Source organism: Argiope bruennichi, chromosome 5 (assembly GCF_947563725.1).
Source record: "Argiope bruennichi chromosome 5, qqArgBrue1.1, whole genome shotgun sequence".
Taxonomy (NCBI): Eukaryota; Metazoa; Arthropoda; class Arachnida; order Araneae; family Araneidae; genus Argiope; species Argiope bruennichi.
The window spans coordinates 47,123,991-47,146,363 of NC_079155.1; the positions used below are offsets into that span (position 1 = coordinate 47,123,991).

The 22,373-nt window shown below is 27.1% G+C and overlaps 1 protein-coding gene across 4 annotated transcripts in view; it reads left to right on the forward strand.

Annotated features, from left to right (window-relative positions):
• Window positions 1-22,373, forward strand: part of LOC129969283 (kinesin-like protein KIF20B) — a 49,785-nt gene that overhangs the window by 22,395 nt on the left and 5,017 nt on the right. For all 4 annotated transcript variants that reach the window (XM_056083776.1, XM_056083779.1, XM_056083777.1 and 1 more), the window contains exons 19-43: window positions 753-842; window positions 979-1,152; window positions 2,515-2,604; window positions 2,731-2,904; window positions 4,713-4,802; window positions 4,919-5,113; window positions 6,832-6,921; window positions 7,123-7,317; window positions 7,450-7,536; window positions 8,411-8,602; window positions 9,212-9,403; window positions 11,933-12,022; window positions 12,194-12,388; window positions 13,577-13,729; window positions 13,827-13,882; window positions 14,520-14,624; window positions 15,773-15,883; window positions 15,990-16,025; window positions 17,042-17,077; window positions 17,174-17,227; window positions 18,019-18,051; window positions 19,062-19,121; window positions 20,038-20,082; window positions 20,358-20,408; window positions 22,319-22,354. In XM_056083776.1, coding sequence (XP_055939751.1) covers window positions 753-842; window positions 979-1,152; window positions 2,515-2,604; window positions 2,731-2,904; window positions 4,713-4,802; window positions 4,919-5,113; window positions 6,832-6,921; window positions 7,123-7,317; window positions 7,450-7,536; window positions 8,411-8,602; window positions 9,212-9,403; window positions 11,933-12,022; window positions 12,194-12,388; window positions 13,577-13,729; window positions 13,827-13,882; window positions 14,520-14,624; window positions 15,773-15,883; window positions 15,990-16,025; window positions 17,042-17,077; window positions 17,174-17,227; window positions 18,019-18,051; window positions 19,062-19,121; window positions 20,038-20,082; window positions 20,358-20,408; window positions 22,319-22,354 — 2,630 coding nt within the window. The remainder of the gene's footprint in view (window positions 1-752; window positions 843-978; window positions 1,153-2,514; window positions 2,605-2,730; window positions 2,905-4,712; window positions 4,803-4,918; window positions 5,114-6,831; window positions 6,922-7,122; window positions 7,318-7,449; window positions 7,537-8,410; window positions 8,603-9,211; window positions 9,404-11,932; window positions 12,023-12,193; window positions 12,389-13,576; window positions 13,730-13,826; window positions 13,883-14,519; window positions 14,625-15,772; window positions 15,884-15,989; window positions 16,026-17,041; window positions 17,078-17,173; window positions 17,228-18,018; window positions 18,052-19,061; window positions 19,122-20,037; window positions 20,083-20,357; window positions 20,409-22,318; window positions 22,355-22,373) is intronic.

A 22,373-nucleotide genomic window follows, 5' to 3' on the forward strand; every position in this document is an offset into this window, starting at 1 on the left:
CAGAGTATTTTGTAGCACATTGATTCAAAAAATTTTTTTTTCTCAATTCCAACAAATAACAAGGGGAAACTTTATATATATATATATATTATTCCATATCAATGATTTAACACCCTGGAAAGTCAATAATCTGGGCGTGCAAGCTGGTCGCCAAAGACAGCTAATAACTATACAAGATTTCTTCTATATGAAAAAGTAATATGGTGTGAAGCTTAGTTATAATTTTGAGTATTAGTATATTGTATATGATGTTTATTCACTGCAGCTAATTTCTTTTCTTTTATTAGTAACTTTTTATTCAAAGTTTATTGATGCTCTATAATATTTATAAGGGACTTGAACAATATTAGTTTATAAAATAAATAGAATGCTGATTACAGAAAATTGGTGTGAACTAAGCTAGTAAGACTGTGAAATTGAGACTATCGCAAACTACTATTTGGGAGTATTTCCTCAAATGAAAGTTGTAAGATTTATTTAAGAAGAGTATGTTTCTGAAGCAAATGGAAAACGATTTGGGAAATTATTATTTTTTTCTGACAAGTGGGAGAAAAGTCTCCTGCACAAATGTTTTGAAAGGAATAATCCTGATGTTGCTTCAAAATTATATATTAATGTAATACAAGTACACTAATCTCAAAATAAGAAGTAATAAGCTATCTTCAGTATATTATTGTATTACTTTCATCAACCCCTTCTGTCTGTGTGATGTCTATTTGTTAAGATTGTGTTTTATATATTTTTGTTAACAGCACAAACCGAGAATGAAGCTGAGCAGCTCAAAAAAGAAAAACTTGAAATGGAAGAAGACTATTCTCAGAAATTGTCAGAAAGTGAAAAAAGTATGTTTTTATCTTTAATTTTATTTCACCTTTAATGAATGCATTTGATCTCCCTAAAATTACTTATTATTTCAATAATAAAAAAATAAAAAAACTTATGCTATTTTTTCATGTTTCTCTCTCTGCATTTTCATAGAAATTGCTGATTTAGAAGAAAAATGTAGAGAATTAAATTGCAAACTTGAAGATGTAGAGATGAAATATAATAATTTGAAAGAAGAATATGATATTTATAAAAGTGATACCACTTCAACTTCTGAAGAGTTCAGTGATTTGAAAGAACAGTTCACAGCCGTCTCTCAACAACTAGGTGAATACTTTAAGATCTTTCCCTCCTCATAAAGAATTTTTAAGAAGCTTTAAGTATTGAAACTATGAAAATATTTATATTAAATATGTTATAAGTAAAAAAGTAATAATATGATTTTCACAATAATAATTTTTTAAACCATTTTTTAGCAACAATGTATTCTATATAGTAGATTTGCTGTCATTATCTTTATCGGATTAAATAAAGGCATTATTGTATTATTCTTGAATATTAGAATTCAGTGTTATACCTTTGTCTTGATCAATATGTGCAGGTAGAAAATTTTTGTGTTTTAGTTTAAAAGCTAATACTATTTAACTATTGTTATTATAAAGAAAGGGATACTTTGGTAAATAAAAATATTTGTCTGATTCCACTTCTATAAAAGTATTACAAATATAACATTTTCCCTCATAGAATCTTTTGATATGATTAAGAAATGATAGTAGTGTATGCACACTACAGACAGACTAATAATCTCATTTTGTAGAGTCCCTGATCTTTCTGTTCAAAACTAAAATTGTTTTGGTTTTGTTCCCTTTATAAAAATATTTTTACTAATGAAGGGTTTCTACTTTCATCTGTAACTGACAGGCCAATGATTCAACCATATCTCTCTAATGATTCAGTGATTGCAGGTTCATTAACACAAATACTGAGCTAAATCTTTGTCAGTTTAAATATACCTGACCCAAATCTTTGTCAGTTTAAATATACCAAAGAAAATAGTACTTTTATGATGCCAATTTAATAATAATAATGTAAGACGTTAAATATCAAGATAAAACAAAAACTAAATCAAGCATTATCACTCCTAAATAAAATCTAGCTTTACTAGGGCTAAAGTCAAATGTTGATCTCAAAACTAAACTACTATATATATATTATTGTCAATTGACTTCTATTGTTGTTCTTCTATTAGTAACTTCAAATAAAAAGTTTATTGACGTTTAATAAATAATATTAAGAATCTTGATTGATATTTGTTTATAAAATGGATAGGGTGCAGTTTACAGAAAACTGTTAGAATGATACTAGTAAAGTTAAATCCATGAAATTGAGATTATGTCAAGCTTCCAATTTGAAAAATATTGAGGTTTCCTGGAAGAAAAGTTATTTCTTCCATTGTATTGAATGGCAACACATATCTAAGACTAATCTTAGAAGAGTAGCTTTTAAAAAAAGGAAATTTTTCGATCTTTAGGTCCAGTGGAAAAATCATCTCTTGCACATACATTTTAGAAAGACTAGTGCTAGTGTTGCTTCAGAATGACATATGTATTATTGTAATTTCTTTCATTTCTCCCACTCCTTCTGTCTCTGTGATGTCTATTTGTTAAAACTGTATATTATTTTTAACAGCTCAAACTCAGAATGAAATTGAACAATTCAAAAAAGAAAAACTTGAAATGGAAGAAGACTATGCTGAAAAATTGGCAGAAAGTGAGAAAAGTATGCTTTGATCTTTTATTTTATTTCACTTTTAATATTTTATTTCCTTAAAATAAGTATTATTTCAATAAAAATAGTTTTCTTGTGTGAAACTTGATTAATATTTCTTTCTTTTCATTTTCATAGAAATTGCTGATTTAGAAGAAAAATGTAGCGAATTGAATTGCAAACTTGAAGATGTAGAGATGAAATATAATATTTTGAAAGAAGAATATGATATTTATAAAAGTGATACCACTTCAACTTCTGAAGAGTTCAGTGATTTGAAAGAAAAGTACACTGCCATCTCTCAACAACTAGGTGAATACTTTAAGATCTTTCCCTCCTCATAAAGAATTTTTAAGAAGTTTTAATTGTTGAAACTATCAAAATATTTATATTAGCTATGCCTTAAATAAAGAAATATAATATGAATTTTGCTATTATAATTTCTTAAAACATTCTTTTACAATGATTATTTCTATATTCTAATTTATTGTCTCAGTCTTTATTAAATAAAATAAGGCATTATTTTATTTGTTTCTTGTATTGTACTACATATGTGGTTGTTGACTTGATCTCTTTTTTCTGCTGTAATTTTTTGTTCAAAGTTTGTTGAGATTATAATATTTATATAATTTTAATAATGGTTTTTATAAAGTATATGGATTACTGTTTGCAAAAAATTGGTATTACAAAATTATACTTTAGTAAAACAGGGTATAGAACTGCGATATTTAGGAAATTCTTACAAATTTATCAAAACAATCAAGAGTAAATTACCAGCATGAGCATCTCCTGCCATGTATGTGCACAAGTGGTGATTTTGCACTATCACTTCATTTCACCCTAAAATATTATGTTGTAAAAGCGATGGTGACCAGTACACAGCTTTCTTTCAAGGGAATAGCAATTTTTTAAGAATTTCATTATGATAATGATTGTTGCTAAGAGAGTTGAGAAAGAAATTGCAAGCCTTGAAATTTTACAGAAAAGAACTTTTAAACTTATTTAAAGCAGGGCAGATTGTTTTAAACCAAGTATTTTTTATTACTACTCTAATAATTGATATTTCAATTTTGAAATTAATAATTGATTATTTATTTTTTATTTATTTATTGCATTTTAAATGCATAGGCAAGCATTTGCTATTTTTTACTCAAGTTATCAGCTTTTAAATTTTTTATCAGCTTTTAGCGTTATTTGCAATAATAAATGGAATTTAAAAATAAAATAAAAACTTTTATTCATGTATAAAAACGTTATTTTTTATTGAGCAAGTTATTTTTAATATAATCTTTTTAAAAATATATATATTATTAGGTGTGTATAATTATACTATTTTTATATTTAATCTCCTACATGTAATTCTGGTGTTTATGCATAGAGTACTACATGTTTATTGAACCATTTAAAAATTTTAAGCAAAAATTATGACTTTTATAGTTAAAATAATTTATGTCACAAAGAGTAATTTTAATATTTCTTTAAAATCTTGTACAGTTCTAAAATCAAGGTAATTTGTTAACTTCTTTCTAAATATGAAATGTAGTGCTTTGTTTTAAAAGGTTTTTTTTAGATGTTCATTATCAAGAAATAAATTTCAAGAAAATTTTTGATAATGTTTATTGAACACATAAAAGATTCCGGGTAAGGTAACCGTAGCCAGTAAACTAATAAAATTAGCAGCTGTAAGTCAGAAAAATGTTACAAATTTAGTCGGTGAAATTTTTTCCATAGTTTCTTTAGCCACTTTTTAAAATTAAGTCTGGAAAATTAGAATAATAAAAACTTCTAACTAAAAAAAAAGTATTTAAAATTTGAGATTGTTTTCTAAAATAAAATCCATTGTGACAGATATAATATTAATTGAAGACGAGTAAAATTCTAAAGGAAACAGAAAATTTTTGATTTTATATTCAGTGAAAGAAATGTCTCTGTTCTACGCACGTTTTGAGAAAAGTAACTGGATTTGCTTCAAGATTGCATTTTAATATAACAACTCTAATCTCAAAATAGGAAGTAGCAAGTTATCTTTTATATATTATTGTAATTACTTTCATCCCCCCCCCTTCTGTCTCTGTGATATCTGTCTGTTAAAACTCTGTTTTATGTCTTTTTATTAACAGCTCAAACTGAGAAAGAAGCTGAACAGCTCAAAAAAGAAAAACTTGAAATGGAAGAAGGCTATTGTCGAAAATTGGCAGAGAGTGAAAAAAGTATGTTTTTATTTTACCTTTAATGAATACATTTTATCTCCCTAAAATAACTATTATTATTTCAATTTTAAAAAAATATTTTTTTCATGTTTCTCTCTCTCTCTGTATTTTCATAGAAATTGCTGATTTAGAAGAAACATCTAGTGAAGCGAATTGTAAACTTGAAGAATCTGTTCAAATTCTTAAGGACTTAAAGATGAAATATAATAATTTGGAGGAAGAATATGATATTAATAAAAGTAATTCCAGCTCATCTGCTAAAGATTTTGATGATTTGAAGGCCAAGTTTGCTGAAATGTCTGAAGAACTAGGTAGTTATCTCCAATTTATTTTTAAATGACTTTGAAATAAATATTTTAAAAAATTAATTTGAAAAGCAATATCTAATTTTTTTTTAAATAAAATTTCTATTATATTAACTTTGGATGAGCATGCATACCTGAATTTTCTTTATGTTCTTGGCGTTCGCTTTATAATGGCCCAATAGCTAATTTCTAAGTCGCTTGACATAAAATGATAATTTCATTTTAAAAGGGTGCTTTAAATGATAAGAAGAATTGTATTTTATGCTATTTTAGTCAATAAATGTATTTTAAGAAAGTTATGAATTCTAATTTTTTTATATTGTTAATCATATTTGGTTAAAAAGAAATGTAAAACATACAAGAGGAAAAAAACCCTTGTTTACCCTACCATTGTTTTATAACTAAAAATTGATCAAGTTATTGCTTTTTAACCAAACTATGGGGTTTAAAAATATTTATTTTAAAGAACAATTTGATAAAGTAGCATGATGATGTATAGTTTTAGTTTGCAAAAATCTCTTTACTGGCCCTGAATTTATTTTTTAAATTAATGCTGATTTCAATGTTTCATGCATTGATCAGTTTTAGTCATAGAAAAATAGAATTATTTTGCTTAAAATGTTACAGTGTTTAGAATATTTTACTAAATATCATTGACAGGACTGGGGGGCTATAAAAAGTTATATTTCATATCATTTTGTGAAATATTTTTATTGACAACATAAAATGTATTTCTGTCAATTAAAACAGTTTCTCAGTTGCAACTATGTATATATCTCTAATAAGCTTAAAAGTTAGTTATTGAGCTACAATAGGAGTGCACACTCTGTTTGTGTTTGTGTGTGTTTTATACATACACAGTCAAGTTAAAAAATTATGACCACCTTGTAAGCTGTTGAAATGCATAGACAGGTGTTCTCAGAGTACATGTTTGCATAACAATTGCTGCTGTAATGGGTAAGCCATGTGATTTAACGAACATTAAAAAGAGCATGATCATCAGATATAGAGACTATGATAACAGCATTTTTTAAGCCACAGCTTTTTTTTTTGAAATGTTAATGTAGTGCTATAGTGAATGTGTACCATAACTAGAAAAATCAAGTGGGTCTGTAATCCAGATATGTAAATTTTTTGGGGAAGAGGGTGGGCAAATGAGTATTAACGATAGAATTGAGCACTGCTTGCAATGCTTGTTTTAAGAATGATGGATGGCCCAAATGAATCGGCAGTGCACCAGAAAACTCGGGATAACTGTCCTGTGCACTTTATTGTGTATTGTCCTTCACAGGTGGCATCTGATTTCAACACGCATGTTGACAAACATGCGATGCAAGAACATCATGTATTACAATACAAACACTGGACCCTGGAACAGTGAGAAAATGTTTCCTTTTTTGATGGGTCACTTTTTCTACTGCATTAAATCAATGGGTGTTGCCATATTCAATGAGATGAATCAAAAAACAACTCCAGATCTAAATCCATCTGAACATTTTAATGGATACATCAGACCTTGGAATTTTCGCTAGTTATGTAATGCTCTGCTGTTCTCTTGGTCGCAGATGTCTGTCTCCACCTTCACAGCATACATTGAATCCATGCCCTGTCATTTAATTGCTGTTGTGGCTGCAAATGAGGCTCTCAGATAGATGACTGTAATAATGTGACTAGAGTATGTCTTTTATATACATATATGATTTAATATTTTCTTCCATATTTAGAGTTAGCTACTAGTGAAATTGAGTTGCTGAAAAACGAGAAGCTGAGTGCTGAGACTGATTTTTCAACTGAAAAAATGAAATTGATTGAAGGTATTATATATTAAATATTAAAATAATTTAGTAAAATCATAAGTATTTCATTTTGTTATGAATTTTTACAATCATTCAAATAAAAAATAATAAATGTTTTATGCTCCTTTATTTTATAAGCTAGAAGTTTATATTCTTTAATAATATTGGGAATTAGTTAATATGAAAATCACTGTATTTTTAATTTATTTTAAAATATAGAAATGACTATCTTGGAAGAAAAATGCAAAGAATTAAATTTGAAATCGGAAAATTTAACCAAGATTACAGCTGAAGAAAAATCCAAATATGATGAACTAGAAGCTGAATATATCAATTATAAAAAAAATATATGTTCTGAGACTGAAGATAAGGAAAATGTGACTGAACAATTGAGTATGATTTCAAAAGAATTAGGTAATTAATCAATTGTTTTTTTGTGGCATAAGTTTTGCATATACTTGTTCATAAATTGTGAACTATTTTTTTAAAGTTAGTTGTTACAATATTTGTAGATTCATTGTTGAAATATTTTTACTTTCTGAACAGATGTGTCGAATTTGCAAATCGAAAATCTGAGAAAAGAAAAACTTGAATTGGAAGAAAACTTTGCAAAAGAAAAAGAAACACTTAATGGTAATTTTTTCATTTTCATTAGTAATATATAATAACTTATTTTTTGGAAGCTTATGCTGGTCTTAATGTTATTTTATTAATATTGTATGTAAAATAGTTATACTTGATTCAGCGGAATAAATAGTTTTAAATTAGACAATGCAGTTAATTATGAGGCAGCTGTCAAATCATTGAAGAGTAGTACTTTGTTAAGCACTTAATAATCAAAATTTGCTATTTTATTTCACATATGCATACACGTATTGTAAAGGAATAACTAATATTTTTCAGGAACTTTGAAATAACTTTCATGTTCTGTTCGTAAAAGTTGCTGGTCAAGACCAAATTATGGTACATCATAAAAGTGTATTAATTTCTTATATATACTTAAATGATTACAGTACAAAATTTTAATTTTGGTCTGGATCATAATCTTTACCACAATTAATCCAATAAAAGGATCTTCTGCCAGAATAATGGCCACACCAATCAACAATTACAGAAATAATTAGAAAATATGTGGATCATTGGTATTTTTTAGCACATCAATTAATAATAGGCATTCTTTTAACATGACTGACTCAAAGTATATTTAATATCTTAGATCAAGAATATAGTTAACAAACCTTTAATATGAGTGTTATGATGAAATCTTCCCAGAAAATTAAAATCCAAAAACTAGAATCCACTTGTACTGCTTGTAAAAATAGTCTTTTCTTAACGTATTGTATGATGAATGACTTGATGAGCTTGCAGGAAAAATTGCATCATGTGCGTCAAAAATTAAGTAGTAATGATTTTTGTTACAAGATATTACATTTATTTATAATAGATGTTATTGTTTGGAATGTCTTTGTGTTGGAATAACATATAATTTCTTCCTCCACTTTTATAGAAGAATTGAAATCTGTGAATGAAAAGTCAAAAGAGCTTGGTTTAGAGTTGGAGAAGATTACTGAAATTCTGAAGGGAAAACAGTCTGAAGTTAGTGAACTAATGTCCAAGTGTGATCATCTAGAAACAGAGAATGCAAAATTGTTACAAAACATAAGAAATTATGAAGAAAATTCTGTTTCTGAAAAAACTGGTAAATAGCCATATTTAAGTTTTGGAGAGTAATTCACTCTATAAACAAAACTATAGTGGTTAAAATATGCTGTAATTAATATAAATTTGAAGAGGAAAAAATTGCTAATAATTCATCTGAAGGAATTTCACTTATGTAATTAAAAAAAAAAAAAAAGGAAACATTCCAAATGCATATTTTATATTTACAAGAAATCATTGGCCTTCATAATAAGCAGTGATCCTTGCCATCATAAGAAAAGCAATTGTTGCATTGTTTTTAGAATTTGTGAGGTGCTTGAATAATCATCATTTTAGATATTAATACTAATTCCTCATACTCGATTAATACTAATAATAAAATACTAATTCCTTATTTAAATACTCCTAATTAAAATTTTTGATTAGTAACAATAAAAAAATCCAGTCTTTTTAAAAATTGTTAAGAAAAATTTGAATTTATAGTATCTATCTAATTAATCTTGTCTGCATATAAAATTCAATCTGAGTTATTGGCTGTGTGACTGGATTAATATTATAAAGAAAAAAAATTCATTTAATTTTTAAAAATGTTTATCATTTTTTGTTTTCTTAAAATAAAGCAGATAAATTGTTTGTTTGTTTTTTCTAGATGATACACATACTGCTAAGATTGAAGAACTTGATTCGAAATTAGAAGAAGTCAATAAACTTTTGGAAGAAAAACAATCAAAAATTGATCAGTTGGAGAAAGAGTGTTCTTATCATAAAAGTGAGAATGCTGACTTGCTGAAAGCTTTAGATGCTGAAAAAGAGAAATATGCCAAATTATTTGAGGAACAAGGTGATTATTTTTTAAAAACATTTATAAGCAGTAGTATAAAACTGAGCAAAATTATTTTGTTGAATATACAGTTATTTTAATTGTAAAAGTTTATATCCAAAAGTGTAAGTCATTAATGTCTTTCATATTTAGCTGGTTTTTCTTTCTTCTAATATTTTATTTATGACTAAGCAAACTCATCTATGATAGTAATATTTCTCACATTCATTTGAATTTCTTTCTTTCGAAAGTGAGTACCACAAATTTCTCTTATTGGCAAAAGACAATCCTCTAGAATATCAATGCTGATTATTTACATAAATGAAAGTGCACTGATCAGCTTGAAATTATTTGTTTCATTCTGCTTTGCTGAAGTTTTTCTTTTTTCTATTGATTCATTTGTATATTGAGTTTTTCTTTCATTGTTTTTGAAATATTTGTAAATTTTGTGAGGCCCCATAGTTAAATTTCTATCTAAGCCAGTTCTCTTCAGCAGTGATAGTTCACAAAAATGCAAGTACACTTTTCAACTGAAATAGTTCCCCTTTCTGAGTACACCTCAAAATTTTCTCAATGAATTAATTTACAGATGTAATCTGCCCCCCCCCCCCATTTTGTCTGTAATATTTAACAGCACAGGGGTGTTTGTGCTCCGGGGAAACCCCGGAATTCCGGGGATTTTGAACTTCGATACCCGGAAATTCCGGGGATCGTCATTCAAAAGGAAGTAGGAATAATAATGAATTATTTATTTTGATCTGGGCGATTTTGTTTGCTTTGAAAGCAGAAAACGCAAGGTCAGCGTGTGTGGTGAAAACTTTTCCTTTCTTTCTCCAAAGGCAGTGAAAAGGGGGAAAAAACTTCTTTTTTGTTCTTTCCTTATTGCGAGTTATGACTCATTCCCCCGTTTCTCGGACATTCTCTTCTGGATTCTTTTCGGCAAGTAGGCGCGGCAGAAAAAAAAGGGAGAGACTTCGCGACCAGATGTGCGATCACGTGACTCTGGGTTCAAAGGTCTTATCTCTCCTGGCGTGGCGCCAATAAGTAGAGAAGGGGGATTTTTCGCCGTATTAGCTATTTGTCATTGATCGCTTCGCAACTTTTTTTTCTCCGCTGTGTAAAATTTTCGTTTCATTTATTGATGCACGTGTAAATTTTTCGTTTCTCTTATTGAAATATTTTTTTATTTATGTACGCAAGAGAATTTCAATTTGAAATTTCAGCATATGAAACAGAAATTACCCCTTAAAAATTCATATCTAATTAGTTTTACAGCATTAGATCCAGAGCTAAGAGGTAAAACCAGTATAATATTAGCTTTTGAAAAATTATCATCTTTTATGTCCCATATTTTTAGTGATAATGAAAAGTCAAAAGTAGAAGCTGAAATAAGGTTATACCAGAGTGATATTGATATCACCAAAGAAATGCTCTACACATCTGATGAAAGTGGAAATCAAGTCAAGTGTACAATTGATAAATATTGGTCTAAAGTTTTTAATTTAAAAGATGATTTCACAAATGATTATAAGTATCCTACATTGGCTAAATTGGTCAAAGCCTGCCTTAGCTGCTTCCATGGCCCATTAGTGGAAAGTGCATTCAACTTAATGGATACACTTGTCACTGACTATAGAACCTCTCTTAAGATTGATTCCCTAAATGCAGCGCAGACTATTAAATATGATTTAATGGCTTCTAAAGAAACCTCATGTGAAAAATATGGCTCAAAAAATCCAATGACTGATCCAATTCACAAAGATCTCTTACTGAATATGAACAGAAGTTGGAAAACATATCAAGAGGACTTAAAAACATGTATTTCAGATGAGTCACCTATAAAAGTCTCTGAAAAACCTTCTACATTAGCAGAAAAGCAAACTGCTTCTACCTCTGCATGTGCAGTTCTCGAGGAAATTTCTTCAACTGTAAATGAGGAAAATAAAAGTCAATCTTCCTGCAATTATGAAGTTCACCACAAAAGAAAGACAAGCCCACAAACATCAGAAAATAAAAAAAAGCAGCAGAAATTAGATAATTTTTTTTAAAGAATTAATTCAGGTAATTTAAAATATTTGCATAAAATGTAGTAGTTTATATGTTTGAAAATTTATGGTTATTAATTTTGCAAAAAAAGTAATTCATTGAACTTTTATAATTAGGTCATTCAATATTTCATAATTGTAATTTTTCATTTCTCTCCCCCCCCCCCTTCTCGAAACTCCAAAATGCCGGTAGTAAGTCTGTAAAAGTTTCAGGGGATTTTTTGGGGTCCCACAAACACCCCTGACAGCATAACTGAAATTCATGTTAAGCTTATTGAAAAGAAAGTTCTTTTCAAATTGCATTTATTTGAAATCTCATTTGGAAAGTGTTATTATGTACTCCAGCAAATGTATTGCCAAGCCTATAGCTAAATAACATGACTAAATTTCATCCTTTTAACTTGATGCAGTATTTAAAAGTTGCTGCTATTTAAAGATTGCTGTTATATTTTAATAACTTTTTTTCAAAATATCTTGACTGAATAATTTGTGATGTCTTCCTCAGCATCAGCTATCACTGAAGTTGAACATCTCCAGAAAGAAATCACTGAAGCTGTGGATGTGCATTCAAAGGCTTTATCTAATGTAAAAACAGGTATGATTATTTTTATTTATTAATTTCATTTCTAAGATTGTAAATTAAATGATTAGCAATTTCGTGAATATACTAATTATGTTATATTGATTTGAATTATTTGTATACTTTTTGCTCTATCAATTGTTTTATTAATTGTTGCAAATATCTTTGATTAACAACTTTTTATAGAAGAAGCTATTGCCCAAGAAAAGTGCAATGAGTTGCTCACAAAGCTTGAAGAAACTTCTAAAATGATTGAAGATCAGAAAATTAAGATTAGTGAAGCGGAAGAAAATAGCTCCAAATATAAGAATCTGAATTTGGAACTATCAGAAAATTTGACTTCTTTAAAAGAAGATTATTCATCTTTCACCGAAATATATGGTAAGAATTTCTACTTATCTAATATATTTTAATTTAAAATTTCATTTATAAAATACAATTACAGTTATAAACAAACTTTTAGGAATTATTATAAGCCCAATAACTATATTTAACTGTCAAACATGGCACATTTCTTCATAAATACACATTTCAGCTTTTTCGGAATTAGATTTTATTATTCTTAAGATTGATTAATTTTCTTTTACGTCATAATTTAGGAATATATTTAATATCTCGAGCATTTTTTGTATAAATTTACTTATTTTTCTGTTCAATTAATCATACATATTTTACTTCTGTGCTTGTTTGGCTCAGTTCATTATTTTATGAAGTTCCGGCCCCCTCTCCCCTCTAAACATTAGTCATGTCAAAACTGTGCTGTTCGTTAATGCAAAATCATAAAAACCTGTAATATTTATTATTATTCTAATACTTATGTATTATCAGAACTATGTTGATGAGGTTTCTCAACTTCTTTCTGAAGAATGTCTTAAATAATGAAATGGTATTTTGAAATTTATTCACAGTTTGGTGTATAGTGCAACAATACATGAATGTCATTATTCCTTGATTAAATTCATACTTCCCAGATTTATACAGTAGAGGCTCAATGCTTTTCTTAAAATATTATTTTAGAAAATATATAATATTTAGAGATTTTATAATTTGCGGACTGTATAAAAGAGCAAGAAATAAAATGCTATTTTTAGCACACTCTCAATAAATAAAGATGTTTCATTGTTATAAAATTTCTTTTCAAAATATTTTTTAAACTAATTTATAGATAACTTAACACCTTATCATATTTTGCATTTCCATGTGTCATTTCCTTCCCACCAGCTACACTACATCTCCAATTCTTGTTAAAATGTATATATCAGATGCTCTTTGCAGTAAAATTCCATATTTATCATACTGAATTTTCACATGAATATAATAATCTATAGTGCACTGAAATTTCCAAGAAACACTAAATCTGTTAATAAACCAAAAAATAACGTAGATTCCATAATCATTTATTTTTGATAATTTTTTTAAATACATATTTTTTAATTGCCAATAATTTATTATAAAAATGTGTGTTTACATTCATCAGTATTCTAGATTATTTGAAATATTGGGCTTTTACACTTAAAAATTTTTGAAGTGGAGTTATTGACTTCGCTAATATGTTGCTTTAAACTGTAGGTAAATTGGTTCAAGTTCTTCAAAAGTGTGAACTGTCTGCAACAAATAAAATCAAACAATTGCATTCTTCTTCCATAAAGAATCTGGACCTACTCGTTGATTTGAGTAGGCAAATACGAGAAAAGGAAACTAGTATTGAAGAATTAGAAAGAGGTAACAATATGATTATCCTAAATATTATTATTTTTGTTAAAGTCTCATTTTAATTGTTAAAGTTATTCTTCATTTTTTTTTTTTTTTTTTTTTTTAGCTTTATGTGACTGCCAAAATCAGCTTAAAGAATCTGAAGCAAAGGCAAAGAAACAAGTAAAGAGCATCAATATTTATTTTAGCTTTTAAATGAGACATTGTTTTTTAATTCAAAAATTAGTGAACATGAGACAAATTAGCATCATTGTTTTTTAATAATTTAGTTACAAGTTTTTAAAAAATGATGCACGCATAAAAAAATGACTTATTGCCTTTTTTATAAGTTCTATGATAAATTTGTAAGCGAATTTAATAGCAACTTTGAATACAGTTGAAAATGCTTTGCTTAGTTTAAATTAATAATTCTAACTTTATAATTTATAATTAATTTTAAAATGCTTGAAGAAAAAATTTTATTGTTTATGCTGTTTCAGTTAATAATTAAATATTAATCCTTTCCTGATTAGTAATGAAAAAACTTGAATAATTTACATTTTTAAAAATATTTTGTTACTTTTTAATAATTGTAATTGGTAATTATGCTTATTATTTTTAGCTGATGTGCACCAGATTCGTCTTCGTATTCCTATTTAAAGTTTAACAATTACATTTTTTTTCTATTCATGCTTAAATTTGCACAATTGAGATTGAAAAATAAAAACCATAGTCTTAAAGTTTTTTTTAAATGCTTTTATAGATAATCAAACATTTAATTTTCTTATTTATTTTTGTTTTTTTATTTTAATCATTCCAGATGCATGCACTTAAACAACAGCATTCTGTTGAGATTGAAGAAATGGCACATTTAAAAAAACTTGTTGAAGAAGAAAACCTACAGTTGAAATCAACTGTTGCTGAAGTATGATTTCTTACTCTCTTAGAAAAAATTTGTAGTTAGTTGTTATTTGCACTTTCCTTTCAAAGTGCTATTGCAATGTATGCCCCCCCCCTACTTTCATAACTTTCAAATAGATAACTGATTTCTAATAAATTTAAATGTTAAAGTTAATGCTGAATGGTTTACATATATTGAGTTAGAGAAATTCTTTTAAATTTCCAATATTTTAGGGGGGTTCCCCTTCTCTGTAGAATATGATTATTATTTAAAACTTAACTGGCTAATAATAGTATCTTGCTTGTGACTGTAAACCAGTTTATGAATGGAATTTCAAAGTTTTTGTTCTTTTTAAATTTGTAATGCAATGACAGCTGATAATAAATTATTGGTTTGAGCTAAATTTTTAGGCTTAATGTAATGTAATGAATATCATTAACTTGAAAATATCTCTCTGCCTTTTCTCATTCTCATCATAAAAATTTTCTTCTTTTCCTGTTTTTTTACTGAATCAGGCCTATTTATATGGCTGTAGAAACATCCCAATCACCTTTCATGTAGCATTTGTGTAAATTCCCTTTCACTTAAAAAAACATGTGGCTATTAGTTGAACATTTCACATATCCCCAAAAAGAAATGTGTACTAACATAGAAAAAAAATATGTAATACAAATACTCATGATTATAGAACCATATTGTTTCTTGCCAATCTAATACTCGAAAATATTGTTTTTCTTTATTATTGATTCCTAACATTGTTTATATGAGAGATAATTTCTCCCAAGAAGGGTTCTAATATTTCCCCATGCTACCTCCTCCTCTCTTTAAAAAATATCAATGCTTCTATTTCCAACAGTAGGTCAGTCATGTTGTCAGGGGAGGAAAATATCTCAGCCAATTCCAATTTAAAGCTAGAAAGAGAAAACATTAATCTCTTTAGTTAAGGGGCAAGTCTAAGCAGAATCTTCTAGAGTGATTAATTCAATGTATCAAGCTGATAGATTTTGATATAACCAGCTATGATAACTATAAAAAAATGGGAATGAAGAAAAAATGAATAATTTAATTTCATCAACAAACAGCTGCAGCTCCAAAATGAATTATCACTGAATTCTTAATAACCAGTAATAAACATTATATGAATTGCTAACCTAATTTTCATATTTCTTCAGATGGAAAAGAAAGATGATAAAAAAGAGGGAGATAAAATGGATGAAGATGTTAAAAAAGAGCAAGATGAGATGGATGAAGATGTTAAAAAAGAGGAAGATAAAAAGAAAGAGGTAAAAGAAATATTCTAAAAGTTAAAAAATTTTGTCATAACACTGTTTAAGCATAATTCTTATGTTTTACTAATGGGTGTTTTTTTTTTTTTTTTTTTTTTTAAAGGAAAAAATGAAACGATCATCTTCTAATGTGTCGAGGGTATGTTTTTAAAGTTTTTACTCTCATAACTCTCACACCATTGTTTTCAGAAAATTATTGTTAATTTTGTATTAAACGAGTTGTAGTGCTATTGTATCTAAAAAGTCATATTTGTATTCTTAAATAATAATATTTATATAAAAAAAGAAACTCCGCCAAACTTTGGTATATACATTTTTATGTAAACTATATATTCGGATTTTATCTGAAGTATAATAATCTTATGAAATAATTGAATTACATGAGATATAACTATGGATTGTTGTATCAAGTGGAAACTTTACGAAAAATCTTGTAACCAAAAAACTCTATTAAGGTAATGCCGTGTTATTTCCTTCCAAACTGAATTTGGGCACAAAAATTGCCTTGCCTAAAAAGATTTTGTTGCAATTTGCTAAATGATTGCAATTAAATTATTTTTAATTATAATTGATAGGAGCTTCATATTTCTCTTCAAACTTTTGGGTTTCAGCTACATTTTTCAGATGTGTTTTACTCCTTTTACAGGAGGAATAGGGGGGGGGATCTTATTATGCCTTCTCTTGCTCCACCAATGAGTTTCACCATAGATTATTTTTCTTATCCAATAAATTGGTTATATGAAAATTGAAGAGATTTTGAAAAGCTTTATTTATGAAGTATATATTTATAATATTGAACACATTTTATTTTCAAAAAATATTTTAATAGACTTTGTTCAATGCATCAATTTAATAATTCTTAATTTTTTTCAGAAACTGTATGAATTTCTCATTATAATTTTTTTCAGAATAGATTTTATTTAAAAATGTAATGACAATTAACAAAAATTCAAAATAATAATAATGCGCAAAATAAGTTAATTAAGAAAGAAGCTTTTAACTTAAAATTTGATTTTTCTTTTGCATTATTCCTGTTAGACTAAATGTGATTTGAAATGTTTATGTGTTTTATAATTAGTTTTTGTTGAGTGACTTTATGAATTGATGACTGATGTCATTTCAAGATTTTATCTGTAATTTGAATTTTTTTTCCAGGGTAGGAAAAAGCGTTCTATATCTGATGTTTCTAAGGTAATAATATTCTTCAGCTATTTCTTACTAGCAATATTTACTATTCATTTATTGTGTAATTAAATGGAAATGGTTTATCTTTTTTTCCCTTCATAGGAAGAAGTTGATTGTTCACAGGATAAAGAGAATTCTGATCGTGAATCTCGTAAGGTTAGTTATCTAAAATGCGTTTGTTGAAAATTAAAATTACCAGATTTTATTTATTTCCCTATAGTAACCAATGTAGCAAAATTTTAAGAGTTCTGCTGATTCAATAAGAACCTGGAATTTTCATAACAAGATTTAAGTACCCATATTCCTATTTAATTTAAATGAAATTTTAAATAGAATTTCTTGTTTCATACCTAGAAGAGAATAAGAATAATTAATTTTTTAGGACAATAAAATCACTTTATAACTCATTATAAAAAGGTTTTTGTCCCTGAAAGGATTAAAATACAATAGTCAGTGAAAGCTTTTAATTAGTGAATTAAGATAATGGTAAGGCTCTAAAGCCCAAAAGAAAATTTGTTAAGTTAATTTTGAAAGTAAATGGACAAAATTGGTACCAATAATAGATTAACTCTCATTTCAATTCTTTATTTAAAATAATCCTGTTTAAAAATAAATTATCAAATTTCTGTTTTTAAGCAATATAAATTTCCTGAACAAAAATATTTTAATTTAACTCAGATTTTAAACAGGTGGTTATTATTTCTATTTAATTGAAATGAGGATTTTTTTTAAGACGTTATATTTATTGAACATTTTTCAGGATTGTAGTTTAAATTCTTCTTTTTCTAATTTTCTTTTATTAAAATGGCATTTTTTATTGAAATTGTGTCTTTAAATGAAATTGTGTGGTTGATAACAATACATGAATTGAAAATTTCACTCTTATTAAACTTTTGCAAGATATTTGATAGTAATAATTTAATATTGAATAACTTTACTTTTTTTAGGAAAAAGTTAATGAAGAAAAAGCAACATCAAAGGTAAATTTGGTGCATATCTTAGTTTTAATATTTTAATAGTAATTCATTAATTGCATATTTTTATACTTTTAAGTGTGTTTCTGATATTTAAATTCTGTGTAATCTAATCAAATTTTTGCTTCTGAATTATTGAGAAAGAAATAGTTTGCTTGTAGTGTTTGAAAAATCAAATTCCATTCATCTTTTTCTTTACAGAAGCAATTAGTTACAGATAAACTTGTCTCTCCTGGGTTAAAATCCTTTCCTTAGAATCTGTTATTGATCCTTTTCGAATAGGATTAATTGTAATTGACTTTCTTCAGTTGACTATAAATCAAAACTATGTTTTAAATCAATGTTTTAATCCTTTAACAGTCATACCTATGCATCATACAGGCGTTGAATAATTATTTCTGAGACTTTTGAATTAAAATTAAATTATTCAGAGATACTATATATTAATACAAAAAGTATACATAATTTACAAATACCTTAAGTGTTTTAGGAATTTTTAATTCAGTTAATATAACAGTTTATTCCTGAAGTAAAAAAATGTTATCTAATTAGATAATTAAGTAATGCAATTAAGGGTTTAGTTATGAATATTGAAATGCCAATTCAATGAAAGTATAGTGTTTGTCTGGATATTGCTACAAAATGACCCCCCACTTTTCGTGAAGTATGACTGATTAAATATTCGAAATAGACGCTCCCCCCCCCATTAATCTCTCCCATATGGGTTTTGTGAATTGAGAACACTCAAAAGATGTCTTTGTATGCATTTGCTTAGTAGCCATCAGCTTTCCAGGAGTCTTTGTTATCAAACTGTTAAGATAATCAGGCTGCAATTGCAATTTTTGAGGGAGTAGAGCATTTTTCTTATGCTTGAAAAAGAAACTCAAGTGTTCCAATACTCTATGGTACTTAGATGATCAAATGATCTTAGGAATGGGAGGATTAATGTGTGCAGTTTTTATTGCATTTAATTTTGTACAACATATTTAGCAATTTTTCCCTCCTTTTTATTGCAGCGGAGAAGAGTTTTACGGTCAAGACAGGAAACTGCAGATGATAATAATAGTTCTCACTCAGTAAGTTTTTTACCTAAATATCATTTTCCATTACTTAATTTTTTTATATTTTTTAAATATTAATGCATTATAAATTTATAATTGCATGTTTAAATATGGGGGGACCCATTGAGTTGTTGATTGAAGTTATGAGAAATGCTTATGAAATTATTAATCCAGAAAATGTGCACTGCATTATATGGTAATAGTCTCAATAATTCCCACTAAATCATTATTCTTTTTAATGTGTATACTAAGTATATATTGATATACCTATTATAACCCTGAAAATGTAATTTTAAGTTTAGTAATGAATATACGCATTATAATCCACAGAAAGGAATTCATTTTAAACTTAAAATATTTCAGAGTTATGTTTTGTAATTGAATTCTAATTACATGTGCATGGCCTAACAGGAAAAATAAAAAATTACCAAGCCTGTTTTCCTTCCTTTACTTCATTTTATCAGGATGATATTATATTGTCTTTTAAACCAGTAAAATCTGCATAAATCTTTCCAATGTACATATTCTTGAAAGTTACTAAAAATTTGTTGAGAAATATCTTGAGCGATTAATATTTTACCTTGAAATTTCTAATATTACTTCCAAATATTACTATTGTTATTAATCTGTATTTTCTTTTCATTTTGGAAAGGTGTTTAATTTTAAATTATAAGTCTTTGATATGAGAACACTGTATTTTTTTCTAGTAAACAAATGTATAATAAATGTTTTGATTTTCATACCTCATTTTTGGTCTGTGTGCTTGAAAACCTGAAACCAATAATTTCATAATTCTTTTCAAATATCATTAGGAAGTAATTACATGTTTGAAACTCTATTTTATTGCTACTTTTATGTGTAATCTCCCCCACTCCTTAAATATTTCTGTGATCATATTGCCTTCAGTTCACAATTATTTCTTTCTCTGCAGGAGTCCGAAGAGGAATCTCATAAAACAAGTATCAAAAAGAAAGAAGTATGTTTAGTTACCTTTATCTAACGTTTAATTTTTTATTGTAGTATAATTATTATAAGCTTTAAATTATAGAACATCAAATAGTCATTGCATGGAACGTTACTGATTTATTAAAAAAAAATTGTGGAGATGAATTATTGTATAATGAGTTGTCTGTTGCTACTCAAAAATACTTGTTTAATATTTATAGATAGCTTTTGTTAAAGCTTGTTCAAACTGAAATTTTTTTTTTTTTTTTTTTTTTTTTTTTTTTTTTTTTTTGTTTTTTTGTTTAGGAAATTGATGATGAGTACAAACCGCCTGCTAAAACTGCTACCAGAAGAAAAGTGAGTTTGTTGTTTGAAAAACTCTTAAATTGAATTATTGCAGTTAAATAGGTTTTTAATAGCTTTTTAATATTGGATATAATAGCATGATCCCCCCCCCCTAAGTTAAATTAATCTTAAGTTTTAAATCAGTTTTTCTCCCCCATCCCATCTCAAAAATGTTTATCTTTTTAAACATTGCAAGAATAAAACAAATGCTATCATAGCTCTAAAAACTAAAGATTATTTGAGATTGTTTAACCATGGAAGTTTGTCCCTTTTCTTTTCCATTGATCTGTCCAATTTTTCAAGACTTATAAAAAGAAAAAAACATTATTAGAGTAGTGACTACAGCTACTGAAACTGAAAAAAGATACTTTTTAACAAAATATTGTTTATTTTGTAAAGAATAGTACAAAAAAAATGAATATTTGAATGTATGTCCAAAAATTTTGCTATTTTAAAACTTGCATTTTAAACTCTCATTGATTGAAAACTATGCGATATTATCTGAAGAACGAATAGTTAATTTACTTCAATTTTTTTGTTTCAAAGCAGAAATTTCCGTGTTCAAAACGTGTAAAGATATCCAATTTGAAAGCTTATTTTTTCCTGGGAAGAAAAAATAAGCAGGGCTATACAAAGAACAGCTTACTTATCTTAATGAAGAAATTTGTATAAATTATTTCTGTTATTAGGTTTTGAGGTCCTAAGAATATTCAGTTTTGGGGAAAGTCTTAAAAATATACATAATCTCTTAATGCAGCTGATGAAAGTAGATTTAATATCTTCAATGATATGCTTATTAAAATTCTTGCTGAATTGATCTGAGAACAGTGTATGATACCATAAATTTTATGGAAGTATCTTAAATATTCCGATCTTAAGAGATTTGCCACACTGTGCAAAATTAGTGCATATGAGATAGAAAGAAAGAAAGGGGGGGAGAGACATTAGAAAAGTAGAAAAATTGGACAGGGGGAATCAAATACTAAGCAACGTTACAAATTAAATCATTGCAAAAGGGGCACAAATAAATAAAACATTTGGTGACAGAAAATTTTGTTGAAATTGATGCTCAAATATATGAATTGGCAGGGGTATTTTTGTTTTTTATTTGTTTATTAAATGTAATCATTAAATAGTTTGTGTCATGATAACAAAAATGTTTTGTTTTTATTTTACCCCAAATTTCTAATTTTGCATAATTTTAAATCAGAGAATGAAGAATTGATCAAATTCTCCTCCCCTTCCCTTTAGCATTGAATTTGTCTTTCTAAATTCTAGGCAATAATGAAGAGAGATTTTTTACATGTAAATGTAAACATTGATTTAATATATTATTATAATAATGTTAAACTGTTGCTTCTTCCCTTTGCTTTTTCTTCTAATAAAAATGTGGGGTTATTGTTATTCTATTATAACTATCACGAGTCCAATTCATGGGTTTCCTCTTGTTTTGTTTATACACATAGGGAAAACATAATAAATTTCTTTTTCTATTTTGAGTGGCAACCCTACTTTATTTACTTATAATTATGAGAAAAATATTCTTAGTTTTTTGGTGCTTTGTTTTCAAATGACATAATTTATAAAAAATAAGATGACAGTCATTGTAAAAGAATATTACTTATATAATTTTTTAACCCCTTTTAAAACTATGCAACATTGATTTTTATGGCCATTTTTTGGCTATCAAGGATTTTTTTAAATTATGATTTTTTAAAACGTTTTAGAGATTTAATCAGCTATTAAATTAACACTATTTAGTTGGAAAAACTACAATTATAACATATAAATATGCTTTTATATGTTTCTCTGTAAGTATTTTTATGTTGCTCTAGAAGCATAATGTATTAAAAGGAGTTTTAAAAAATTAGATTTGCAAGAAATCTTTTGGACTTTTCCTAACTGAATATTTCTAATTATAGGCACCAGCCAAAGAGCGAAGTCGACAGACACAAAAAGTAAGTTTTAATTCTAATC